Source organism: Sceloporus undulatus, chromosome 5, assembly GCF_019175285.1.
Source record: "Sceloporus undulatus isolate JIND9_A2432 ecotype Alabama chromosome 5, SceUnd_v1.1, whole genome shotgun sequence".
Taxonomy (NCBI): domain Eukaryota; kingdom Metazoa; phylum Chordata; class Lepidosauria; order Squamata; family Phrynosomatidae; genus Sceloporus; species Sceloporus undulatus.
The window spans coordinates 191,015,863-191,040,135 of record NC_056526.1 but is presented as its reverse complement, the minus strand read 5'-3'; the positions used below and the strand labels follow the sequence as shown (position 1 = coordinate 191,040,135).

The 24,273-nt window shown below is 44.2% G+C and overlaps 1 protein-coding gene across 1 annotated transcript in view; it reads left to right on the top strand.

Annotated features, from left to right (window-relative positions):
- CDC25B (cell division cycle 25B) overlaps window positions 1-23,877 on the top strand; it is a 33,416-nt gene extending 9,539 nt beyond the window's left edge. The window contains 15 exon segments of the mRNA XM_042469727.1: window positions 6,037-6,078; window positions 8,728-8,764; window positions 9,335-9,439; window positions 9,793-9,906; window positions 10,338-10,472; window positions 13,349-13,392; window positions 13,812-13,894; window positions 13,897-13,991; window positions 16,139-16,234; window positions 16,439-16,499; window positions 16,600-16,609; window positions 16,948-16,981; window positions 17,946-18,079; window positions 18,544-18,655; window positions 19,291-23,877. Coding sequence (XP_042325661.1) covers window positions 6,037-6,078; window positions 8,728-8,764; window positions 9,335-9,439; window positions 9,793-9,906; window positions 10,338-10,472; window positions 13,349-13,392; window positions 13,812-13,894; window positions 13,897-13,991; window positions 16,139-16,234; window positions 16,439-16,499; window positions 16,600-16,609; window positions 16,948-16,981; window positions 17,946-18,079; window positions 18,544-18,655; window positions 19,291-19,431 — 1,243 coding nt within the window. The 3' untranslated portion in view covers window positions 19,432-23,877.
- The last annotated feature ends 396 nt before the right edge of the window (window positions 23,878-24,273 follow it).

The window sequence follows — 24,273 nt, the reverse complement described above, 5'->3', positions numbered from 1 at the left end:
TGTTGCTAATGTTCTTCAGTGGCTTGGCTTTGCACATTTTTTTCTCTTTTGACCCTTTAATCCATTTGCTGCTAGTGGCTTAACACTGCCCCTGTTCTTTCATCAAACACCTTTTTAAAAGTGCCAGGATTTGACTGCTTTGAAATAATGTCCCTATTCCCTGGCTCTTTGCATCCAAAGTGACTAATCTTTCACCTAATAATTTTTCCACTTCTCTTGGGGCCTCTGCAAAAGAACATCGTTTCCCCATCCTTTCTCCAGAAAAACTCTTTCAAGGGGGGCTGCAGTGGCTCCCAGGGCTACACATAGCAGCTGTCCCCTGACTCATGGCACCTTCCAGATGGTGTTGGATTTGTTGTTAACTGCCCTTGAGTTGATTTGGACCCATGGGGACCCTATGGATGCGACATCTCCAAGACCCTCTGTCCTCCACTGCTCTGCTCAACTCCTGCAAACTCATACGCAAAGTGATCTCTTGAATAGGGTCCATCCATCTTGTATGCAGCCATCCTCTCTTCCTACTTCCCTCTACCATTCTGAGCATTACTGTTTTTTGCAGTGATTCATGCCTCCTCATGATGTGTCCAAAGTACAAAGACCTGAGTTTTGTCATCTTGGCTTCTAGGGAGATTTCTGGCTTGATCTGCTCTAGGACCCATTTGTTTGTCTTTCTGGATGTCCATAGGATCCTTAGCATTCTTCTCCAGCCCCACATTTCAAATGAGTTGATTTTCCTGCTATCCTCCTCCTTAACTGCCCAGCTCTCAGATCCATCCATGGCAATAGGGAATACAGTGGCTTGTATGATTCTAACTTTTGTGCTCAGTTGTATCCTTGCATTTTAGTTCTTTCCTAACTGTCCTTCCCATTCTTAATCTTCTTCTGATTTCTCCATTTCTATCAGTGTTTGATCCCAGGTATCAGAATTCTTTTGACTATTTCTGTTTCTTTGTTGTCTAATTAAACTTTGTGTAGATTGTCTGTGGTCATTATTTTTGTTTTCTTTATGTTCCAAAATGGGCCTGCCTTTTCACTTTCTTACTACTAAGTAATTTCAACTCCCATTATCCCCAGTCATGCTGGCTGTGGGAGATGGGAGCTGTAACTATTAGGGGGGGTTAGAGGGGAGAGCACCAGGATGGAGAAAGGTGCCATATGCTGCAAGGGAGCCTTGCTTCTCTCTCTTGTACTGTCTTCTGAAATGAGGACATTTTGCCAGCCTCCTTCTGAACTTGCCAAAGAACAGTGGAGGATTTGAGGTCTTTCCTTCAGCTCCTTTGATGCCAGGAGCTTTGGGTGTGCCACTAAGATACTTGCTGATTCAATGACTGCAAAACAAAGTTATAGTTTTTAAAACTCCCCTTCTCAAGGGCAGGCTCTGTGAGAACAAGTTTGAACGTATTTCTTGGAGCATGGCGGGTGGTGTATTTTTTCCTTTTCATGAACTAGTAGTGCTTTCCTGTGTGCAGTTTCTTTAGAGATTGAGCCTGGAGGTCTGGCTTTGAAATTATTGCACTCTTGACTCTCCCTGGCCTAACCGTGGATGGCTAGGGATGCTGGACAAGCCATGGTAGCAGTGCTGGGCCCTGTCGCAGATAACAAATTTATCTGCAAAACCTTTTAAGCTTTAAAAACAGATTAAACGGCTCACCACATCCGCCTGTGCTCAATAGGAGAAGTTGAAGGCGGGTGGCAATTCCCTGATTCATGAAAGGCAAACAGATGATAGCAAAAGGGTAACCAAAGCAGAGCCCCAACCCCACTGAAACCAATCCCTAGAAGTAAATGATGTTGGAGAGAAGTCAATGATATTGGAGCATGCCGCAAATCTGCTAGGTTAGTTTGAAACTCAGTGGATGGGATCTGAATATATTTATTTCTGGTTGTGAAACAGGATCAAAATAATTCCTGCTCATTTTATTTAGTTCTTTTACATGGTGTAGATGATTTTTAAAAGTACCCTTTGAGCAAATAAGTGTTTTGTTTTAAAGTGGAGTTTGGCTTGGACTTTTTACAACAGGTGAGTTAGTTGCTCAATGGGCAAGCATGCTTCACAGGCCAGTGGCCAAGGAAGATCCCTAGCCATTTCCTTGCACCTGCCTTGCAGGCTTTCTGCCTGGGCCTGGTGAATGTACAACTCGAGACAGATGGTGGCTGCGGAGGAAGGGAGGGACTGTCCTTTTGCTACCAAGAACATCTGCCTGAATTCTTCAGTTCCCCTCCCTGGCCTCCAAGAGCCCTTGAAGGGAAAAGGGGGTGGCTTTCAGAGGCACAGCATTCCTCTAAAGGAAACACAACACACACACACAGCCTCCTGTTGTCCTATTGATTTGCCTTCCTAGGTGTTTAAAGGGGTGTTCTCTTCTGAATGGGCCTCATTTCTCCTTTTCTTCCCCTCTCCCTTTGTGTGTGGCATCAGGGTTGCTTCTAATAAACTCTGCTGCGTTTTGGGTCCAGATGCTGGGGCCCCTTTCACACTTGACAGTTTTGTGGCACTTGGGTCAGGGTGACCAGATGTCCTCCTTTTCCAGGACATGTCAAGAAATGTCAGCCTTCTGTCCAGGAGGAATTCCAAAGCGTCCTCCGTTTTGAGCATGACTAAGAATCCTGTTGGGTAGCACCAGTTTGCTGTTCCCCTTTGAGAAATGGATCTACTTGGCAGCCTGTCCTCACTGCAAATTAGGATAGGATGGCTAGGACAGGATAGTAAAATATAATAAATACATTATATGTAATACAGCTGTAAATAAACCAGATGCAACAAATTCATATTTATATTAGCATTTTAAGCTTGCATTTTGTAATTTTCTACATTTTTCTTGAATATCCTACATTTTGCAGTGCCTTGTCCTCCAAGGTTATGACATCCGGTCATTCTGACATGGATGCTGTTTTATCACAGGGGCCATTCACACTGCATACAATTACAGCACTATTATAGGAGTGTTAAGTCAAAGCTTTCATGGTTGACATCCATAGTTTTTGTGGGTTTTTCAGGCTCTGAGGGGTTTATTCCTGACATTTTGCCAGCAGCTGTGGCTGGCATCCTCAGAGAAATTCTGTGAAGATGCCAGCCACAGCTGCTGGTGAAACGTCAGGAATGAATTCTTCCAGAACATGGCCTCAAAGGCCCCCCAACACACACACCCCCACCAAAAACCTATTATTCCACTTTAACTGCTGTGGGTCAGCCCTGTGGAATCCTGGGATCTGTACTTCAGGTAGAGACATTTGTCAATTCAGAGGGATGCATTTAGGATTCTGAGAATGTTCCAGTGCCTCACCAAACTACGGATCTCAGGTTTCCATAGCCATGGCAGTTAAAGTGGAATTGCAGCGCTATAATTCTGTAATGTGAATTGGGGGGCCTCAAGTTCCATTTAAGAGAACATTGGGATTTGCGGTGTAGAGGAGTAGTTGGGCTCCCTGTCAGAGAGCAATAGAGCCTCCCCAAACTACAAAGCCCAGGATGCCACAGGACAGCAGTCATGACAGTTAAAGGGGAATTGCAGTTAGCAACTCGTCACTTTGGTTAAGTTATACCTTTTCCCAAGTCTGATCTGCATGCAGTTTATCCCCTGATACTGGAAAAATAGATGTTAAAAGAAACAGGGGTACAACCTATTTAGGTGAATTGCTTCTCCTTGGGCCTTTTCCACAAGAAGCAATTCACCTAAATAGGTTGTAGCCCTTTCACTTTCCTTTTAACACCAGTCAATGCATATATATTTTCAATATCAGGAAACAAACTGCATGCAGATCAGACTGGACAGGGAGGCACAATATAAACAAAGCAATGGATTGCTTGCTCTGTAATGAATGGTGCATGCTTATATATCTGCAGTGGCTATTTTCTGTGACCCTTAGCTGGCCTGTCTTTGACCAAAAGTGGAGGGGAAATTGTCAGGTTTTCATCAGGTGCAGCCGTGTTAATCTGTAAAAATCAGTATGTAGAAGGATCTTGTAGCGCCTTTAAGACTAACTGAAAGAAAGAAGTTAGCAGAATTTGCGTGCACTTAAGTCTACTTCCTCAGGTGCATTTGGACCATCCTCAAAGGCATCCGAGGAGGTAGATCTAAGTCTTGGAAAGCTCCTGCTGCCAACATCTTTCTTTCAGTTAGCCTCAAAGGTACTACAAGATCTCTCTGCACCCCAATGTACTGTTTTAACATTTTATAAATTCAATTTTTTAAACATGCAGGACTGGAGTTGAAAGCAACCTTCTCTCTTAGCATCATAAGAGTTGGAAAGAGACCCCAAGGGCTATTCAACCCCTGCCTTGGAGGAAGACACAATGAAAGCCACCCCAAACAGATGGCCATCTAGCCTCTTTCAAAGCCTCCTTGGAGTGTGGCAGAGTCTCCCTGTTGCTTTCATTCCCCCAGATCCACCACAGTTGCCTACCCCACATCAGAGTTGGTGGGGGTGGGGGGAATCAAAGGTTAAACAACAGCCCCAGCCCTGACAGATGGCATCCAAGCAGAGCCCCCCCCCCCTTTACCGTTTCTATTTGCATACAGGTGGGGAGCTGAGGAATAGGGAAACAGTTGCTATGGGAATGCCCTCATTAAGGCTCAGAAGGGGCCTCTTTTGATCCCCTTCCTTGGAAATCCTTTCTTTTTTTTTCTTCCTTCCCTGCCAGCTTGCATGCTATGCTCTCCTTGGTTGGAGCTACTTGACTGCCCTCCTCCCTGCCAGGCGGAACTGGGCCAGCAGCCACCAGACAGATGATGCGCTTGGGATGCTCAGTTTCTCTTTGTGGTCTCTGAGACCACCCTGCACTGCTGCTTATTAGTGGCATAAGGAGGCCATAGCAGCTTGGGGGCGGGGAGCTCAGAAGCAGATTCATTTCAGGGGGGCACAGTATGTGTGTGTATGTGGCTGGACTCATGGATGGCAAAAGTGAAAGCTTCCAGGTGAAAAAAATCCAAGTTTGGGTGCATATATCCAGTTATAGAGGACTGTATAGTAGCGGGGAGGACTCCTAGGCCACCGAGTCGCATCTCGAGCTGGGAAGAGGATTTTTTTTTTGTGGCCAGAAACTCCCAGAATCTCCATGGAACAGCCTGCTCAAGAGGAATGGGGAATGTTGTGTGTGTGTGTACCTCCAAGAATGCTTCCGCACTGCAGAACTAATCCAAGTCAACACCACTTTAACTGCCATACCTCAGTGCTGTGGAATTCTGGGAATTGCAGTTGTGGCACCAGAGCTCTCTGACGGAGAAGGCCAAATGTCTCACAATACTGCGAATCCCAGAATTCAGTAGCATTGAGCCCTGGCAATCAAAGTGCTATCAACCTGGATTATTTCTGTAGTGCAGATGTAGCCCTTGTTGCATGTCAAGTGACAGACACCCCATGAGTTTCACAGGGTTTTCTTAGGCAAGGGATGCTCAGAGGTTCCTTCCCCTGAAATAAAGACTACAGCGCATGGTAAAGGTTAGTGATCAACCATGGGAGTCCCAACCAGTGCTGACCCTGCTTAGCTTCTGGGATCAGACAGGATCTAGTGCCTTCAGGGTATCTAGGCATTTTGATGATACCTTCCAACATACTACAAATGAAAACCAGGACACATGTGGCCAAGCAGCATCAGAGTGTGGTCAAAATGGCAAATGTTGTTAATGAGGAAGAACATGCAAGGAAGTACAGCAGGGTATGTCTTATAGGCCACTGAGTCCAGCCTCTAGGTGTGGTGTTGTCATGTGTCTTCAAGTTGTGCTGACCCTCAGATGAAGGTATCACAGGGTTTTCTTGGGAAGATTTGTTCAGAAGACATATATGGCATGGCTTTCCTCTTCAGCTGAAAGGGTGTGACTCAGTGGTCACTCGATGTGTTTTCATGTCTGAACAAGGATTTGAACCCTGGTTTTCCAGAGTCCCAGTGTTCCAAAAACCAAAGCTTTTTCATAGATGGATGAAATAGTGACACCTTGGTTTTCTGATGGTTCAGTGCACACAAACCTCTCTCTCTCTCTCTCTCTCTCTCTCAATCTCTTGCAATCCTGTAATATCAAATTTCTTTCCTTCCAACAGGTTTGAAAGGACCATGTTGGAATCCCGAAAAGCCCTCCGAAAGTAAGTAAAGACGTTCAGCTGGTTTGGTGTGTGTGTGTTTATGGAAAAGTGATTCTTGCTTGGTCCCTGATTTCTCGATGTCATCCAGAGTGGGGTGTGCACTTGTATTCATTAAATTCCATTTTTCTTTCTCCGGTTGGCCAAAAAAATATGAAGGAGTGTCAATTTTCTTGTCCTTCCATGTGACACTGAGGCTTTCAGGTGTCCTGGAAAACCAGTCTACCAAAATTGTCCAGTGAGCTGAGTGCATGTGGGGAATTGAACATGATGTGCTCGTGTCCAGACCCTGTACCTTTTCAGCTTAGAAAACAAGAGGCATACTTTTTGTACGTCAGTTTCCAAAGTCCTTTGAAAAGATGCTCGGAACGGTATCCATGATAAAGTAGCATTTGATGTTTTTTTAAAAAAGCATTATTCTCTAGGAAGTGCTTGGCACACACTTTTGGGAAGCTTTGGGACTTTCAGTCCTATGACATTCCCCCACCTTTCTCTATTTCATTTGCGACTGTTGACAGATCTTGCCACCCCCCTCCCCAAAACTCAGTGATATCTCTTTTTCTCCCAGGCTTGCAAGCTTTCTTTTTCTTCACCCCAGCTCTGCACAGCATCTAAGCATGCTAAGACTTGTAGAGTCTCATAAGGGAGGGATTTATTATCCTTCCAGTGCTTGAGATGGGGGCGAAAGCCTTTTCTGAAATAGCTTTGGAGAAGGGTTTTGGAAGATCTCCATTATGATGGCAGGGAAGTGTAGTTTCGTCTTTTGACTAGATTAAAAGATGCACACATCGCAATTCATACATTCTGCACAGTCAAAGAGCAAAGGTTCTCCTGGATACTCAAAGGGATAGACACCAGCTTTTCTTCTTCAATTTTATGCTTCTTCATTTTTTTTTAAAAAAACGACTTCCAATTCTTCTTATTGACTTATGAAGCTTGTGAATTTTTGGTGAAAGTTGTAAAATGATTCATCATAAAAAAACCCCAAATACTTATTTCTGAATTTCACTGTCAATACAGTTATTTTCTCTGTGAAGACAAGCATGTTGCACCTGTCTTCTGTGATCCCTGCCAGGAGCATGAACAAGGCAAAACTGTAATTCAGCACCAGAAACATGGCTGAATAATTGGGGATTGTGCACTTAACTCAGAATACACCAGATTTGCAACAAAGCACTCAAAAGACCTGGTGGATGAATCTGTTTTTTGCTTTTCCGCTCAATTTTTCTCCTCTAAATAACTGGTTCTTATCATCTAGAGAATTTCACAATGAATACATCAGGGGTGGGAAGTAACATAGGGGCCAGGGGCCAATCCCCCACCCATTGTGGTCACCCCACCCCCATAGTAAGCCCAAACACCTGTTTTCCTCTGTAATCCCCCTCAAAATGGTGACAGGACCCATAGGTTGGGTAGGCAGGCAGGCAGATAGATGGAAATTTCATCTGGTTAATTTACATTTATTTATCTCTAGATGTATGGATTCAGAGAAGAGGCTGCATACCTTTAAACTTGCTCTTTTGGGGAAAACCTCTTTTTCTGCAAAGAAAAAGATGAGGTAGAAGGAGAAGCTGGTTGTATGCGCCTGATGTACTGGCTCTGTATGCACACAGGTCATCTGTGTGTGAGTGACTGTGTCTTGGCAAAGTCTCTGGGTATGCATTTCCTCACCTCACTGGTCCAGTAGCCTTTACTGCTGGGGTCTTCCAAATGCGCAGTTGGGCCTTTGCGACTTGGACTTTTGCTGATTTGATAGGTCAACTTCCAGAAGAGTGGGGCTGGAGGTCACAGGTCATAGTTATTCTGGAGGATGTAGCTGGCATTTATAGGTCCTCCAGCGTGATTCTGTAGTCAACCTCTGGACTTGCACTGGAGGACCTAGAGATTCCTGGAGAGGTGTTCTCTCAAGTAAAAAAAGTGGGTTTTTAAAGATGTGGTTTTTCTGCTTTCATGGATGTTTGGTGCCCCTAACTCCAGCAAATGCAGATGGCCCACTGGATAAGCCAGCCCCTTAGATTTGGCATAACCAGGCTATATTATATTATATTATATTATATTATATTATATTATAAATAAATAAATAAATAATCTGGGTACAATGCAAGGTGTTGGTTATTACCTTTAAAGCCCTACATGGCTTGAGCCTGAGTTACTTGTGGGAACGCCTCTCCCTACATAATCCGTCCCGCACTCTCAGAACATCTGGGAAGAATTTGCTGGAATTACAAATGATTAGACTAACTTCAACTTCCCAAAGAGCGTATATTGCAGCTGCTCCAAAATTGTGGAACGATCTCTCAGAAGAGATCCGTCTCACTACCTTCTTGGAGGCTTTCAAGAGGGCAGTTAAGACGGATCTCTTCTGGCGAGCTTATCCACCCAACCTCATATAAGAAACACTTCCATTTCCTTGGTCAGGATTGGAGTTTTCCCATCATACCACCGCTTTTGATGCTTCTTTTTAAATTGTTTAAATTTAAATTTATGTATTTCATTGTTGGTTTTTTTTTGTCTGTTGGGTTGTAATCTCGCTTCGATCCACCAGGGAGAGGCGGGAAAATATAAATAAAAATTTTATATGATGATGATGATGATGATGATGATGTGAAGTGAAGGCTGTGACCTGATTGTGTATCTGTCTTTGCTTTCCAGTGACTCTTTCCCTTTCCGAAGAATCCAGTCCTTGCCAGTAAGCTTAAACTGTTTCCCCCCTTTAACCCTCCCCATGGGTATTGCCATGGTTTGAAATGGTCACAGACTTTTAAAATAAAAGAATTGGGTACCTGCTTTGAGATACTTTAAGAGTTGCACCTTCTTACATCTCCATTCTAGAAGAGGTGGGTGGGGGAAGAGGGCAGCATGGTCTAGACCTTGAAGTAATTTCTCTTCAAACCATCACCACTGGGTTTCCTGGGCTGAGCAGGGATGTGAACCCTGATCTTCCAGAGTACTGGCCCAACACGGAAAACCACTACACCATGCTGGCTCTTTCTGCTCTCTGCATACTCACAGGAAAGTGAGTCTCCTTGCTTCCTGGGTGAAGTCTCAGTGCGAAAGCCAGCTTTGGGGGGGGGGGGGGGCTTAAGTCTTTATCTTTCTTTCCCCATCAGCAGTTTGTATAGAAATGTAGAAACCTGTTCATCCCTACTTCTGGGCATACCATAGTATCTAGCTTTGGGGGCTGGCTGAGCGAGAGACCAGGGGTCTGAAACATGAGGGAGAAAGTGGCTTATTAGTCATGGATTGATTTCTTAATCAGATGCAGCTTTTGGGTGCAAGTCCTACCCTGAGGAACATCTCAAACTTGAAGGAGTTCAATAATCCTGTGGCTACAGACTCGAATCTTAATGGCAAAGCAGAAAATGTAAGTTGGAAGAGTGTGTGTGTGTGAGAGAGAGAGAGAGGCTGAGACTGAAATTGCCTTTTTTGCTCTAAATCCAGTTGTAAATCCCAACTAGTCGATTCTAGCTGATAGCAGCTGAGTTTAGGCCACTCTACACTTCTCTTTCAATGTCATTTTAAGGCTGTAGCATCATTATCTTCATTGTTGACACTGTTACCCTGGTGGTGGTGGTGATGCTGATGATAATTTTATTCATTTATATCCCCTCTCCCCCTCCCAGTGGTATTCCAGTTGTCCTACCAAAATTAAAACCAAGACAGAGAAAAGTGCATACAAGGACATCTGTAACATCCTTCTTCTCCCTCTCTTTCCAGGAAGGAATCATCTTCAAGAAACCTCAGCACCTGACCAGCAGACTGCGCTCCTCTCGTGGGGCTGGTGAGAAGGACTCATTTGCACAGAGACCTAGTTCTGCTCCAGACCTCATGGTGAGTATTCAAGAGGGATGTTGACAAGCTGGAGCGTGTCCAGAGGAGGGTGACCAAAATGGTGAAAGCTCTGGAAACCATCAAGCCCTCTGAGGAGAGACTTAGGGAGCTGGGTACTTTTACTTTGGAGAAGAGAAGGTTAAGGGGTGACATGATAGCCATATTTAAGTATGTGAAAGCCACCTAGTGGGTTCCCTGGCAAAAAAGGGATTCAAACCGTAGTCGGTCTCTCAATGTCCTGTCCAACACTCAAAGCACTACACCAAACTGTCTAGCAGTGAACTGCATTATGCAAACATTTTAAAAGCTGGTGGGAGGTGCATGCAAGCTCCAGTTGTTAAAGTTAGCCATATTAGTTCTTCTGAGGAAAACACCTTCGAGAAAGTGTGATTGGACCCTGTTGATTTTCTTTCTCTGTCCCTTGTCTTCAGTATTGCAGCCCAAATAAGGAGAACATCATCCCTGACTGTAAAAGCCCCGTTCACCTCCGTCACTCGTCTTTGACATCCTTCATGTCTGATGAAGATGATGGCTTTATGGAAATCCTGGATGAAGAGGAGCTGAAGGTAAAGATTGTGTTGAAGCATAATTGTCAGGACAATCTAGCTTTGCAACTGAGGCACTGTCTGTGTGTTCATTTGTGTGCCCTGTGCTTTAATGTATATTCTTTTAAATGCTGAAGTTGCTACCAAAAGCTTGCCTCTTTTTGCTCTTTATCTTTTTGCTAGCCTTCCAGAATGCATGGCTTTGGCTCATTGCTTGCTGTGAAAGATGGGGCTCTTCACTTGGGTGTTCTCATTGTTCCTTCCTTCTTCTTGTTTGGGGGCAGGGAAGCTGCATTTGGCATTAATGCTGTTTCACCTGTTCTGGAATGTTCACCAGGTGTGATTTTTGAATGTGTGGTGGTGGTGATTGTGTGCCTTCAAGTTGTTTCTGACTTGTAGCAACCCTATCATGGGATTTACTTTGAAGGTTTGTTCAGAGGAGGTTTGTCATTGCCTTTCCCTGAGAGTATGTGGCTTGTCCAGTGTCACCCCAGTGGGTTTCATGGATGAGCAGGGAATCAAACCCTGGTCTCCAGAGTCACAGTCTGGCATTCAAACCACTGTGCCACGCTGACCATGGATAGATGCAGGAAATCAATTTCTCTCAGTGTGTGCAGGCTTTGAATTTGTGTTGAGCATCACATTCTCTACCTGAGCCATTCTGAATTCACAATGCATGGGGCAGTTTGTAGAAATAAACTTGCAGGCTTGACTCCGGTTTTTACTCCCAGTTGGAGTATAAACACATTGAATCAATTCAGCCATTACACAAAACATATTCAGTGGCTCTGCTTGAGTTGGATTTAGGCAGTGAAATCTTGGAGAAGCAGCCTTTTGCAAAAAATAATTAATTTTAAAAAATTGGCCAAAGCATTTGTAAACCTAGCCCTTGGTTCATCAAATGGCATGACCTCCTCCAGAGATGGCTGTAGAGAGGCATTGAGTCCCAATAGGTCATGCAGTGTGAGGATTAGAAATGTCCATGATGCTATATTTTGTGCAGAAAAACATCAAGAGAAAACACTGTGAAGAAGGAGGACTAGTCTGGAAGGTTAAAGATCTAGGATGGGAAACCATAGAGTTTTCCCATCCAGCTTGTAGGATTCATCTGTTGTCCTCAGTCAAGAGGCAGAGGTGTTGTTTTTTCAAGTGTTTGAACTTTAGGTTACCTACAAAGAATCACACAGGGCTGTGCTTTGCAGGAAGGAAAGCTGTTGCTTATGCTTGTGCAGGGCTTTGCTTGTCTGAAAGCAGTTGTCAAATCTGTTGTATAGGCTTGTGCTGGGCTTTGCAAAGGTGTTATTTCAGCTTGTGCTGGGCTTTGATTTTCTGAAAGCTGTTGGTTAGGCTTGAGCTGGGCTTGAAGGTGTGGAATCTGTTGCAGAAAGGCTCTTACTCCATTGGAGACATTAATCCCCATTCACTTTGCTTTCGCTCCACAAACGTCTGGAATGTGCCGCCGTCCCATTTTGAGGCCTTTCCCAAATAAGATTCTACCCACTGTCAGAAAAAGTACCCCCCCTACTTTGTAGTTTCGCCCAAAGGGCGAAACAGGATTCAACTTCCAGGAGGTTCTCAGTGGCCATGTTCCAGTGCTGGTTTGGAGCCAAAGGCAAAAACACTGGCATAATTTGAGTTCAGAGATTTTAATGAAGATGTATGCAAGTTCATATCTCCCTGATGATGGTGTCGTGAGAAGGGAATGTGGATTCTTGGTAGAGGCCAATGTGTGCTGGATCCATTCCTTACCTCTGACTAATCCTGATTTCATCTGTAAAGTTTTTTTTTTTCTGGAAGAAAAAAATACCAAGGAAGTGGTAGTGGATGCACCAGAAATAAAGCCAAACCATAAAAATAATCCAAGTGCTGGTTAAACAGTCCAATGCATTTTGGTTGACAAGTCTTACTTCTTCATCACAGCAGATGGCAAATAATCAGAAAATGCATTAATAATAACTGCAGGAAAGTGACAGCTGGAAATATTTTAGGGACATGTAACAAAACATGGATATGCTTTTAATAAGTACACATCTAGGCTTGCAGTTGCATATGCAGCTGAAAGGTATCACTTATTAAGTTATTTTCATAGAATCATAAGAGTTGGAACAGACACCCCCCCGTCCAACCCCCTTCTGCCATGCAGGAACTCTCCATCAAAGCACTCCTGACAGATGGCCATCCAGCCTCTGTTTAAAAACCTCCAAAGAAAGAGACTCCACCACACTCAGAGGGAGTGTGTTCTGCTGTCAAACAGACCCTCAGGAAGTTCCTCCTAATGTTGAAGTGAAATCTCTTTTTCGTGTAACTTGAAACCATTGCTCTGTGTCCTAGTCTCTTGAGCAAAAACAGACTTGCTCATCCTCGTATCCAGATTATGAAACATGCTATTGTGGTTCCTTATTGACCTCTTCTCTTTCAAGCTAAAAACCTGCTTCTTAAGTCCATCTCATAAGGCATGATGATGGTTTCAGACTTTCACCCTTTTGATGCATCTCTTTTCCTTCATGTGCTGGGTTTTGTGTGAAGAATTTGGTTTTACCACCCCACCCCCCACCCCCCAAAAAAGACGAAAAAAAAGATAGAAGAAAAAACAGATTTAGCATTCAATAAACTAATAAATATGGGAACTGGAAATGGTGTTCTTGCCATGCACTCCTTGTTGGTGACTTTGTGGCTATTGACTTGGTTTTGTAGCATAGAAATTCCTTCAAGGGATTCTTTTCCTTGCATTTGATATACTCTTTGATCAAGCACCTTTCCTAAGGTTTCTTCATTTGGCGGAGTGGGATGTATAAGAATAGATGCAGAATATCTCTTTGTCTTGTGAGCATCCATGGGGGAGGTTTCCTGGTGCCGTCGTGACATCATCATCCCCACTCATTCCTTCCTAACTCTAGGGTGATGCAGAATCCGTGGGTATGGAGAAGAACTTGAGAATTGCGTGATGGTCCTCTGGTGAAGAAAGGAAGAGGAATCTGAGCTGGTATGTGTCTGTTAATCCCCTCTTTCTAATTTGGTCAAAGTGTCTTTAGGCGAGTAGATGGAGGTGAGCCTCCAGATATGAAGGCCAAAATACCGGGAGGCACAAAGATTCCCTCACCCGTTTGTGTGGAGAGAGCGCCAGGCATTATGAGTGTGGGCTCTGGGTGTGCACGAAAAGTGCACAGGTCATTGGACAAACAGCACAGATTCATGGAGCGCAGTTACTGCCTCCTGTCCCCTTTTCTTCCAGGTGGGATTGGCCACAGAAAAGTTGGGGTCTGTTTTCTTCTCGAGATTCTGGATGAACTGTACTGAGCCGGAAAGTCACACTTTCCTGATTCCTTTTTCTGTCTCTCCTCCCTAACCCATCAATCTGAGTAACTCCGGTGAGCACTGGCAAATGCCGCCGCTTTTCCGCTCTCCGTTCATGCCCAGCAGCGTCATCCGGCCCATCCTGAAGCGGTGGACCGACCCCAGGACAAAGACACACCTGTGAAAATCCCAAGAGGCGGAAGAGCCTGGCAGGCAACACTATTGCCGAGAGAGACAGAAGACCCGGTACATTCACTGTAGCAGGGCTATTGTGGGAGGTGGGGGGAATGTCAGTTTGGCTCCAGAGTTTTGGAAGTACTATTGAAGTTCCAGTTTTCCCTCCAGAACAGAGGCATGGGTTGAGTAATCCTTCAGGTATTTGGTAGACTGCATCCTCCCTCAAGAAGAAGACTCCCATTACATTCCGAAGCAATGTATTCCACTGTCAAACAGCTCTTAGCATCGGGAAGGCTTGCTAAGGTGGAATGTATTTTCCTAAGTCTGGGGTTTGCAGCACCAAAACCTTTGCGGATGGGAACATGATCCAACCCACTCTGCAGAAAAGGAGATTCCTTTGGATGTTCCTACATAGGCATAATGGATTTGGGGGGGGAAAGGCATAGGAAGTCTTAGAGTTGGAGGAATAGTAGCAAACACGATGGCCCTCTACTTTATACTCTTTTTCTCTGGTACATTAGTTTTAATTTTTTTAAATGTTTGTACTTTATCTGCACCTCTTCACTCTTCTCCACACCGTAATAAGATTTAGAAAACTCAAGGCTTTTGAGTTGAGTGTGCCTCTTCTTGGCATCATAGGAGCATTGCCATGGGTCAGTGGCATAAGCATGCCATGTGGATAGTGTAGTTTAGAAGGTTTGGCATTTCCAGTGAAAAAAGTAATGGTCAACTGGTGACTGGACAGACCTTTTTTGTCAAGAATTCAGAGACATAGCCATGTTAGTCTGGAATACCAGTATACAAAGGCACCTTTAGACTCAACGGAAGGGTTGTTGTACATAAGCTCTCGGTAAACTGGTCTGCTCCTCCAGATGCATGGAGGTGAAACTGGGCATAAGTTTTGTAGACTTGGCCCTCTCTTCCTCAGATGCATAGACTGAAGTGTTCAGTCCATCTGTCTGAGAAAGCAGGCCAAGTCTACAAAACTTATGCTGCAACTCTTTGCCTAGTTAGTCTCAAGGTGTGCTTCAAGATAGCTTTGCATACCTTTATTTGCAAGTTGATAGCTTGTCAGAATAACGCAATGCCATAGTAGATGGATTGATGGGTCTCACTTGGGTTTGAAAATATTATTCATTAAGATAACAGTTCCTAGATTTCCACCAGTGTTTATAGGCCATGCTGGCTGGGAGACCTGGGAATTATCACCCAAAATGGTTAAATTTCTAAGCTGTATTGGTTATACTAGGACTGTTATTATTCTGTCATGATCTCTTTCCCATCTGATTGGGTGTGTCTGTGTATACCTGTCTGTTCTGAGCTCTCTGAATTCCCATTGCAACTTAATTTGTTGGTGGTAGAAAAGTTGTTCCCTTCCAGGAAAGGGAACCACAACACAGTGACATTGGAACCAGTCTCCATAAATTATAATAGAGGCATGTTGAAGGGTAGCTGGCCATCTTCCAAGAGATTATTTTCTAATGTGTTCAAGATGTTGGTAGTTGGTACCTTCCTTTTGTAGGGTGCAAACCTGACTTTCATATGTGGTCTGTAGGCCACACTTTGTCCACCTCTTCTTTATAAAGTCAAGCCGTCCTCCTCAGTTGTCACTTAGCCTGCCGAAAGAAATGACTCTGAACAGAGTCTCCTGTTACATGTTGGTTCTGACCCTTTTCTTTTCCAGGGTTTTGACCTGAATGAGACACCTCTGCAGGCAAAGTGGGATGGAGGAAGGAAGGGCAGGTATTGCATAGAACACCTGCATAGGGCTTATACAGAACATTATGGGCAGAGATAAATTACTATTTAGTAAACAAGGGTGGGCAACTGTGGCCATCCAGATTATTTTTTTAGCCTACAGTTCTCATTGGCTCTCACCTACATGGCTAGTGAGGATTGTGGGTAGTTGCAATACAAAGCTACCTGCTCACTGGCTGGGTGAAAGTTTGCACTGCCTTGCTGGATCAGGCAAGGTTCCACTTAGGTTAGCAGCCACTGATTATCCATCATGAATAGAGAGTATTGGCTCACGTTGTTTCTGGAACCTCAGAGAATAAACTGCTTGTTTCAAGTAGGAATCCAGTTACCTGTATGTATGCTCCATGAGGTGCCTCTTGCATTAGGAAGGCATTGAATTGCAGGATGAGTGTTCTCCTCGCATTCCCTCCAGTCATAGTCACATGCCATCCTAAGGCACCCTTCCCTTTTTCTTCTAGAAGCCTCGCCTGGTCCGCTCCCGGTCCTGCTGCCCCAGCGAGATTGCAAGCATCTTGGACAATGACCACAGGGAGCTGATTGGTGATTTCTCAAAGGTATTGATGGGAGGAGGAAGAGGGAAAAGGGCCCTGGCAGCCTTTGCCTGCTCTCGTCTTAAGAGCAAGAGTTACCTCTAAAATGACAGTCAGCGGAAAGCATATCTCTTTTTTTTCCTGCAGCTTCAGAGCAAATTGGCTCTTAGGGAGCTGATTCTGCTTTGTTTCATTCTTTAAACTTCCCCCCCCCCCCCCCAATTGTAGGCATATCTGCTGCAGGACAGTGGAAGGAAGCTCAGGATCTCAAGTATATCTCTCCTGAATGGTAAGAAAATGCATTCCCAAAATGTTTCTCCACAGTATTTGAAAGTTGCAGAGCTGTGACCTTTCCTGAAATTTCCTCATGTTTTCCCTGCCCTCACAAGGGCCACCAAGGTCCTAGTGTATTATGCGAGGGATTGGATTGTTTGGTGTGAAACAGAGGGAAAGATAGTCCCAGACACCTAGTAAGCTGCCAAGGAGTTCTCACGACACAGCATAAAACCTGCTTCAGTGGTTGGGTGGTAGTAGGTATGCACTGGGCAAACTCTGCCTTCTGAACAAGCAGGGCTTAGTATCTCCAGTGCAATAGTGAGACAAACAAACATGAAACGGCAGTGTGTTTTTTTATACTTGCTATTTGAGCAATGTTTTTTATTTCTCCACAGATGGGGGCTGTGCTGACTGTCAGTTCAGCAGCCTCATTGAAAGCTGTTGTGATCGTGGATTGGCAGATATCCCTACGAATATGACGGAGGTCACATCAAGGTTGGTTCTGTTCTTGTAACACTCCTATGCTGAGGCATAACCAAAGGCCCTTATGAAGAGACACCTGGACTTATTTCCCACCTTGTACCTCAAAGAACTTCACTAACTTTGGTCTCAGTACTGACCACAATTCAGGGCCTGGTGTGCTTTTACAGGTGGAGTACACTGGCACTCTTGCTGTTTTGTAATGCTGGTGAACATGGTATCAAGTAAATGCTGCCTTTTCTTTCTTTTTAACTGCTGAGCGGAAATGAGCCCTGTGAATCAGTGCCTATTCAGAGCTGGCAAGGTTTTGGGTCTGTTTTGATCACATGCCCCCCCCTCCCCAAAAATGTATAGAAAATCTGGTGATTGGAGACATTCAGAGTTAATGCAGTTGGCTGTTGATATGAGGCACACGCATAGCTTCCTTTAAAAAATATACTGCAGTGCTTTGGCAGGTAGCACTCTGACTGACACTATTTCTTCCCAACAAGACATGAGTGGAGAATAGGGGGAGACATTTCCTCTAGTTGTTCTGATGTGCCGACAGAAATAAATGATAAAAATTGAGCCCAGAATGGTTTGGGGGAAAGCATCTCACCTCCACCCCCCCCCACACACACCACACCTTGGAGGAAAAGATTTTGTTTAAAGACTCCAAGGAGAGACTCCACTACCTTTGAGGGAATATGTTCCACTGTCGAACAGCGCTACTGTCATGGCAGAGTTCTCCTAATGTTGAGCTAGAATCTCTTTTCCTGTAATTCAATATAGTGGTATGGTGGAGTGGGAAATGATGTCCCTTTGCTCGCTTAATGTTCATTTTTATCTTAACATGTCTAGAAGCAATTTTTAGACCTGACTGGCTCCAGACTGTGCAACAAACCCAGCATAATAAATTAAAATACAGTCTTTATGTTGCCATGCAAATGTGGAAGGCTGGGTTCATCGGACTAGGAATGGCATGCCTCTTTCTCTCTAGGGTGCTGTCAACCTACCTCTCGAAAAAGATGTGGAAGACTTCCTTCTCAAAAAGCCAATTGTGCCATTTGACTCTTCAAAGAGAGTGATTGTTGTCTTCCATTGCGAGTTCTCCTCTGAGAGGGGCCCTAGGATGTGAGTATCTTCTTTTGGTGGTGCTTTAGTGGTGGTAGTGATGATGATAATTATAGTTAAATTAATAAGTATAATAACTTGATCCTCACAGTTCGTTTTGTACATTGAGATGGGTGGGCCTTGTATCCATTCCATGAATGCTGGGAAAGCCTTTGCAAAGAGGCAGCTGCTAAAATTGAGATATTTTTTAATCTGTACCCAGCCTTGGAGGAAAAGGTGAGATGTAATAATAATTCTCCTCTGAAGTCCTTCTCAAAATGTTAACATCCTGTCATTGTTTTGAGAGGAACTGCAGAAGCAAACAGGTATTTGGGGGTAGTAATTGGTGAGTAAATATTGTTGCATGTTTTGCACTACCAAGAAATGACTTGGTCACTGCTATCTGCAACAGACAGAGACTTCATGCTGCCTCTTGCCTGCATGTAAAATGTGGTCTAATGCTTCTTCCTTCACCCCCCTTAAAGGTGCCGTTTTGTCCGGGAGAAAGATAGAGCGTCCAACGATTATCCTTTTCTACATTATCCTGAGTTATATATCTTGAAAGGAGGATACAAAGAATTTTTCCCACAATATCAAGTGAGTTTGTTATGGTAGCTGACTTAGATAAATTTGGGGGAGGAAAGGTTGTTTTATTTTAATCTTTATTTACACCCCATCTTTCTCCACAACTGGGACTCATGGCAGCTAAACACTGTTTCAGATGATGATTGATCGCTGTTCGCAGGCTTAGCTGTCAGTGGTTTGTTTCTTGAAAAAGAGAGAGATAGAAAACCTGCAGAACTCCATACAAGTTACACAGCCTATAATATGTATGTAATATATATAATATAATATATAATCCTGTGAGGAGAAAAGAATCCAAAATCCTCAGAGAGGCAATAATTAGTTAACTTGTCCCAAAAGAGCTAGTATGTTTTCATAATTCTAACTCTCAGTCAGGAAGATTTATTCTGTTTTTCTTTTATAATCATGCTTGAAAAAATCAATAAAAACAAGGCTCAACAGAGTCCTGAAAGGAGATGGTGAGACTGGTGAAATTTTCTACCCAGAAGCCTGTTTCAGAGAGGCTGCTGCTAAGTCTCTTTCAGTTACAGCTGTTTAAATCTCCTCTTATCTGCATCTGTGAAGAGGCTGGTTTGCTTTTGGGTTGCCTACTAAACACTGTTCTTTCTCTCTTTCCATTGACTGTCCTCCTTCACCCTCCCCTCCAGATGCACTGTGAACCACAAAACTACCGTCCGATGCACCACAAGGACTTCAAGGAAGACCTGCGCATGTTCCGCCTGAAGAGCCGCACATGGGCAGGGGAGAAGAGCAAGCGAGAGCTCTACAGCCGCATGAAAAACTTCTAAGTGGACAGCGGGGGCTTTTGGGGTTGGGAGGGAGACAGTTTGGGGTGGGAAGAGAAAGACTGGATGGGGCCAAGCTCCTTCACAGATTGAGAACAGAGTGGTCTTTGTTCCTCTGCGTCATCCAGAGGAGGCTTCTGGTGAAGTGTTAAAACCAAGACAACCCATTTCGCTAGTTTCTTTTTGGGAAGAGACATTGGCTGATGGAGAAGATGAGAGGGAGACATGACAACTTGTCTTACAACTATCCTGGCAGTGACAATATCTAGCTCCAGCAGGCTGGAATCCAATGCAATGCTGTGAATCTTCCTCAGGGCTTGAGATTTTTGACGTGGTGAATGTGATCCTCTTCTTGGCTTTGAGAGGGAGTGGAGGCATCTCTTTGCAACCTGGAACATCTCCTCCCTCAACCAGGAAGCCCACAGAAGACCTGACCAGAGTGGGAAACCTTCTTCCTCTCAGGTTTTGGGACGTCTGTCTTCAAGTCAGAGGAAAACCAGGCAGCTATTGGGAACACCACTCGGTCTTGCTGTGTACGCTCAGCATGGGACCTATGCAGTGATAGTGAATGTGTACCTGTGCGTGTGTGTTGTTTCTCATGTAGCCTTCAGTCTTGCCAGGAAGGTGAGCGGGACAAGATGCAACTAGGGAGCTGTTTTAAATGTTTATGGTCATCTGACAGATGTTTTCCTGCAGCAGTCCTTGGCTTATACATTGGGAAGAGTAAGAATGTCCTCTTGAGAGATAGTGTTTGGGGAGACAGGGTATTACTTTTTAAAAAACCTGTATGCAAAACATGGATGTCTCAGGGAATCCCTTTAGGCTTTTGGGTGGGTTGTGGAGAAAAGGGAATCACTGCAGAGATTTTGCAGAAAAGAAACCATCTGTGGGGAAAAAAGAGGAAAACATTGGCTGAGCCAAAGCCTGGCTTCCATTCTGGTTTCAACAGTCTGTGAAGTAGAACCCAGTTGGAGATAAAACTGTTTCTTACTGGTGATGCTTTGAAAACAGAACTTGGAGGTTGAGGACTTTGTATGCAGTTTTAGGATTTTTAAGTTTTAATGCGATAGAAGGTTTTTCTTTCCTTAGCTGTGAGATCATGCAGAAGAGTCTTTGACTTGAAAGCATCCCAACTTTTTGGCATGTCTATCTAAATCAGACCAGAGTGGCTGTGAGAGAAACAGTGTTTGTTTTTGGAGCCTGTATGCCACTGGGAGAGATTTGTTAAAGATGATTGAACCAACCTGGCCAGATACTGTTCTAGTTCTAAAAAAGGTAGTTTTAACTGCTAAAATACAGAGAAAAGTTTTATTTTTAGCCAATCATTTGAAAATGACATGGAAAGTATAGATATAGCCACTCGCAAGGCTAATTCTGATGTGGGATTATGCCATCCCCCCATCTACCCACACATCTTCCTCCTAATTGCTATCTTTTGGGAAGGAAAATGTGGAAGAACACAGGAATATGAAAAACAAGAGCATTATTTGTCCCTAGGGTCAATAACACCTTTGCCTAATTTATCTGACTCCAGCCGGCAGGTGAGAACTTGGAGAATGGAAAGCACCCAAAGTATTTATGCCATGCAGTGTCACAGGGCAGGTTCCTTCGCTTTCTCTAGTTTAGCGATCTTGGCTGAAAGGCTCAATTTTCTCTTCACAGCAGCCACTGTGACATTGCTGTGCTAATCCCTTCTCCATTTTCTGCCCTTAGTGTGGTCTCAGCCCAGCCTTATGTGTTTCTGGCATCGTATTACCATCAGTGAAGAAAAGACAAAGGCTTCCTCCTGGCCCAGTTGCTTAGCACTTGTGGACCAAAACTTGTGAGCTGAGGAAGTCTTCAGTAAAGCTAGCAAAAATTGCAGAACCAACCAAACTCTTTCCCTAGGCATTAGGTGTAAGATGTTACCTGCTTTGGGGCAACTGAAGTCAAAAGGCAATCCCTTAACCTAGCCTTGGTTATTTGTCTTCTTAGTTATCTTTTCAAACTGCTACTTGGCAGCAAACTGCAGTTGCTTCACACCTGGAACAGTTGTGAAGCTAGCATAGGCTGCCATAAAACAAGGGCAGCCAGTGAGCATAAATGGTTAGCAGGCTCCATAAATTATCCAACAGAGGTAGTTCTGTGCCCACTCCTGGCTGCCCTTTAGTTTTAAAGAACTTAATACAGAGCTTGGAAAAGTTAAATTTGTTAGTGACACTTAATTTCCAGAAGTCCCCAGTGGACATTGTCTTCCAAAGCCCTTCTTTCATCCATGCAAGCTCCCCGAACACTGCTTTTATCCATAATAAAGCCTGCCCCAAGTTCCACATGTGGTTAGGCGCATAATGTAGCATTGGTACATTGGCTGTGACGCAAGCCTCTTTCAGTAGCATATTCCAGATTTTTTTGGGGGGGGGAGTGGGTGGAGAGCACTTAGAAGCCTTTTTAATTTGCACGGAAAGGACTGATTGCTTTGTGTGAGGGTGCGGGCACTCTGTGACGGGTGCCACTTCTAGTGCCCAAAACCATTGGCTCTCAGCTTCCTGGCATTGCTCTTTATTGGGGTGGGTGAGAATACATGGGCATCTCCACCACTCCCTGTTGTGGCATTTAGGCCTGCATCCCCATAATCCGTCTAAACCAGTGGTTCCCGACCTTTGGTCCTTTAGATGTTAGGGACCTGAGCACTCAGAATTCCTGCTGGTCAACCTGGCTAGGGCATCTGGGTATTGGAGTCAAAAACACCTGGAGTACCAGAGGTTGGGAACCACAGACAGTGTGTTATTGGGGGACGAAGTTTCCAATTTTAAGTTGGTAGATATGAATGTGAGAAGGGACAGACACTGCCAGCCACTTGGCTGAAGCATTCTTATCTCTGCCACTTTCTGGCTAGAGATCATGGAAGGTTTTTACAGCTGCCAAGAGCTTTTTTAAGGTCATCAGGCAGTTATTTTAAAATGAAAACAATTGTTTTTTAAAAGAAAAGTCAGCCCATCAGCCTCATTTGAAGCAATTTTAGTATTTAGTACCAATATGTAAGAAGTTTAGGTTTTGTTTTGTTTTTATAAAAAGCATATTATTTTTAAGTAGCCTTTCTTTCGAACCAAAGCAATGCAATCCCATTCTGACCTGCCAACCCTTTTAGACCATGTGCCTTGTGATTTTGTACAGTTAATTTATAATGAGCCCGACATCTTGGATGCTGCGAAGGCAACCATGTTTTGAGATGGAAGAGGAGGAAACAGGGCAACACTTAAAAAAAAAATACATATTTTGAGGTCCTTCTTGGAAGGGGATGAGGGAGGACTGGGGACCTCAGTTGCGGTGGGTGGGATGAGGGTGGGGATAGTCAGGAAACTCTAGAGGGAAAAAAGGTACCCTGTCTTCTCATTTCACTATTTTGGAAACTGAGGCAAGCTTGGAGTACGGTGCTGCAAGGATCCAAAGGGAAGAGAAAGAATAAGCAGGTTTCCCTTGACTTTCCTGAAGTTTGGAAGAGGGAGATGCTTACCTCCCTTTGCCGCTGAGCATTGATGGGTCCAAGCATGCTTCCAGATTTAGGGAAGACCACACTTAAAGTTTTTTCCCCATAAGATGGTTCCTTGCAACGCCTGAGGTTGTGTATGTGATTTGGGTATGTGTGATGTTTCTTTTTTAAAAAAAAACAAAAACCTTCCTCAGTGTAATTTAAACCTATCGCAATGCCACTGTGTGGTTTGATACGCCATCTTCTCGTCGCCATCCCTAACTTGGCTGCTGGTCTTGTTCTCCAAGGGTAGTGGCTGAGTTCTTCTGTCTGGCTTCAGCCCTGGAGAAAGCATTTGGGGCGGTTGCTTACTAATTGCCGCGTTGGAGAGGGTCTTTCTGCAGGGCCTGCCTTCTCCCCACCACCCTAAGCTTACAAAAAACCACTTCTAGGATTCGCTTTCTCCATTCCGTTGTACATAATGCAAGTCGCAATCCACCCCTTCTACTGTGAATGCTGTGAGCTTATCCCAATTACTTTCTGGGGTTGTGAGAAAACTAAAAGTGTGAAAGGGGGAAACCAGACTCCTCTCACACTTGAGTTGTGAAGCTTCTTGGGAAGCGCTCTCCTTAAAGGCTGCTGTGTCAGAACATGCGTTCCCTGAGCCAGGCCTTTTTGGGCCACGGATGAATGCGGGTGCCCAGTGGAAGGCAGGGAGAAGTGGGCCTCCTCCAATGTGTGGCCATGGGTTTTGGATTTTGGAACCTGCTCCTGGTTATCGAGACCAGGGCTTTTGGAAATGAGCTACAATTTTGCATTTCGTGGGGCAGGGAGGGGGTGGCAGAGGCTGACTTGGTCATTTTCAGACCTTGCACAGCAAGAATTCGGCTTCTGTATATCTTTGTAACACGAACATCGGTGTAAAATGCTTTTTAAAAGATACTGTTTCCTATGCAGTCAGCTGTAATCAGGGAGCAAATAAACTGCTAGGTTGCGGGAAATGTCTTGGATCCTGATCTTCTGTGCGGAGATGGAAACTCAATTATTATTTATTTATAATAGTATAATTACGAGGTGGGAGTTGTCCACAGATTCAAGCATCTGCGGCTTGAAAATTCTTTAAAAATATACAAATTCCCATAGGGAAGCCTTGATTTTGCCCTTTTACATAAGGGGCACCATTTTACTATGCCATTATATTTAATGGGACTTGAGCATCCATGGATTTTGGTATTCATGGGGGGGGGGGGGTTTTCTGGAACCAAACCGCTGGAGATACCAAGGGCCACTGTATTTATTTATTTTATTTATTTTTATCCTGCTGTCTTCTCAGAACTGGGACTCAGAGCGGCTTCATGACATTAAAAAACAGTACAGTTAAAAACAAGAAAAAAGTA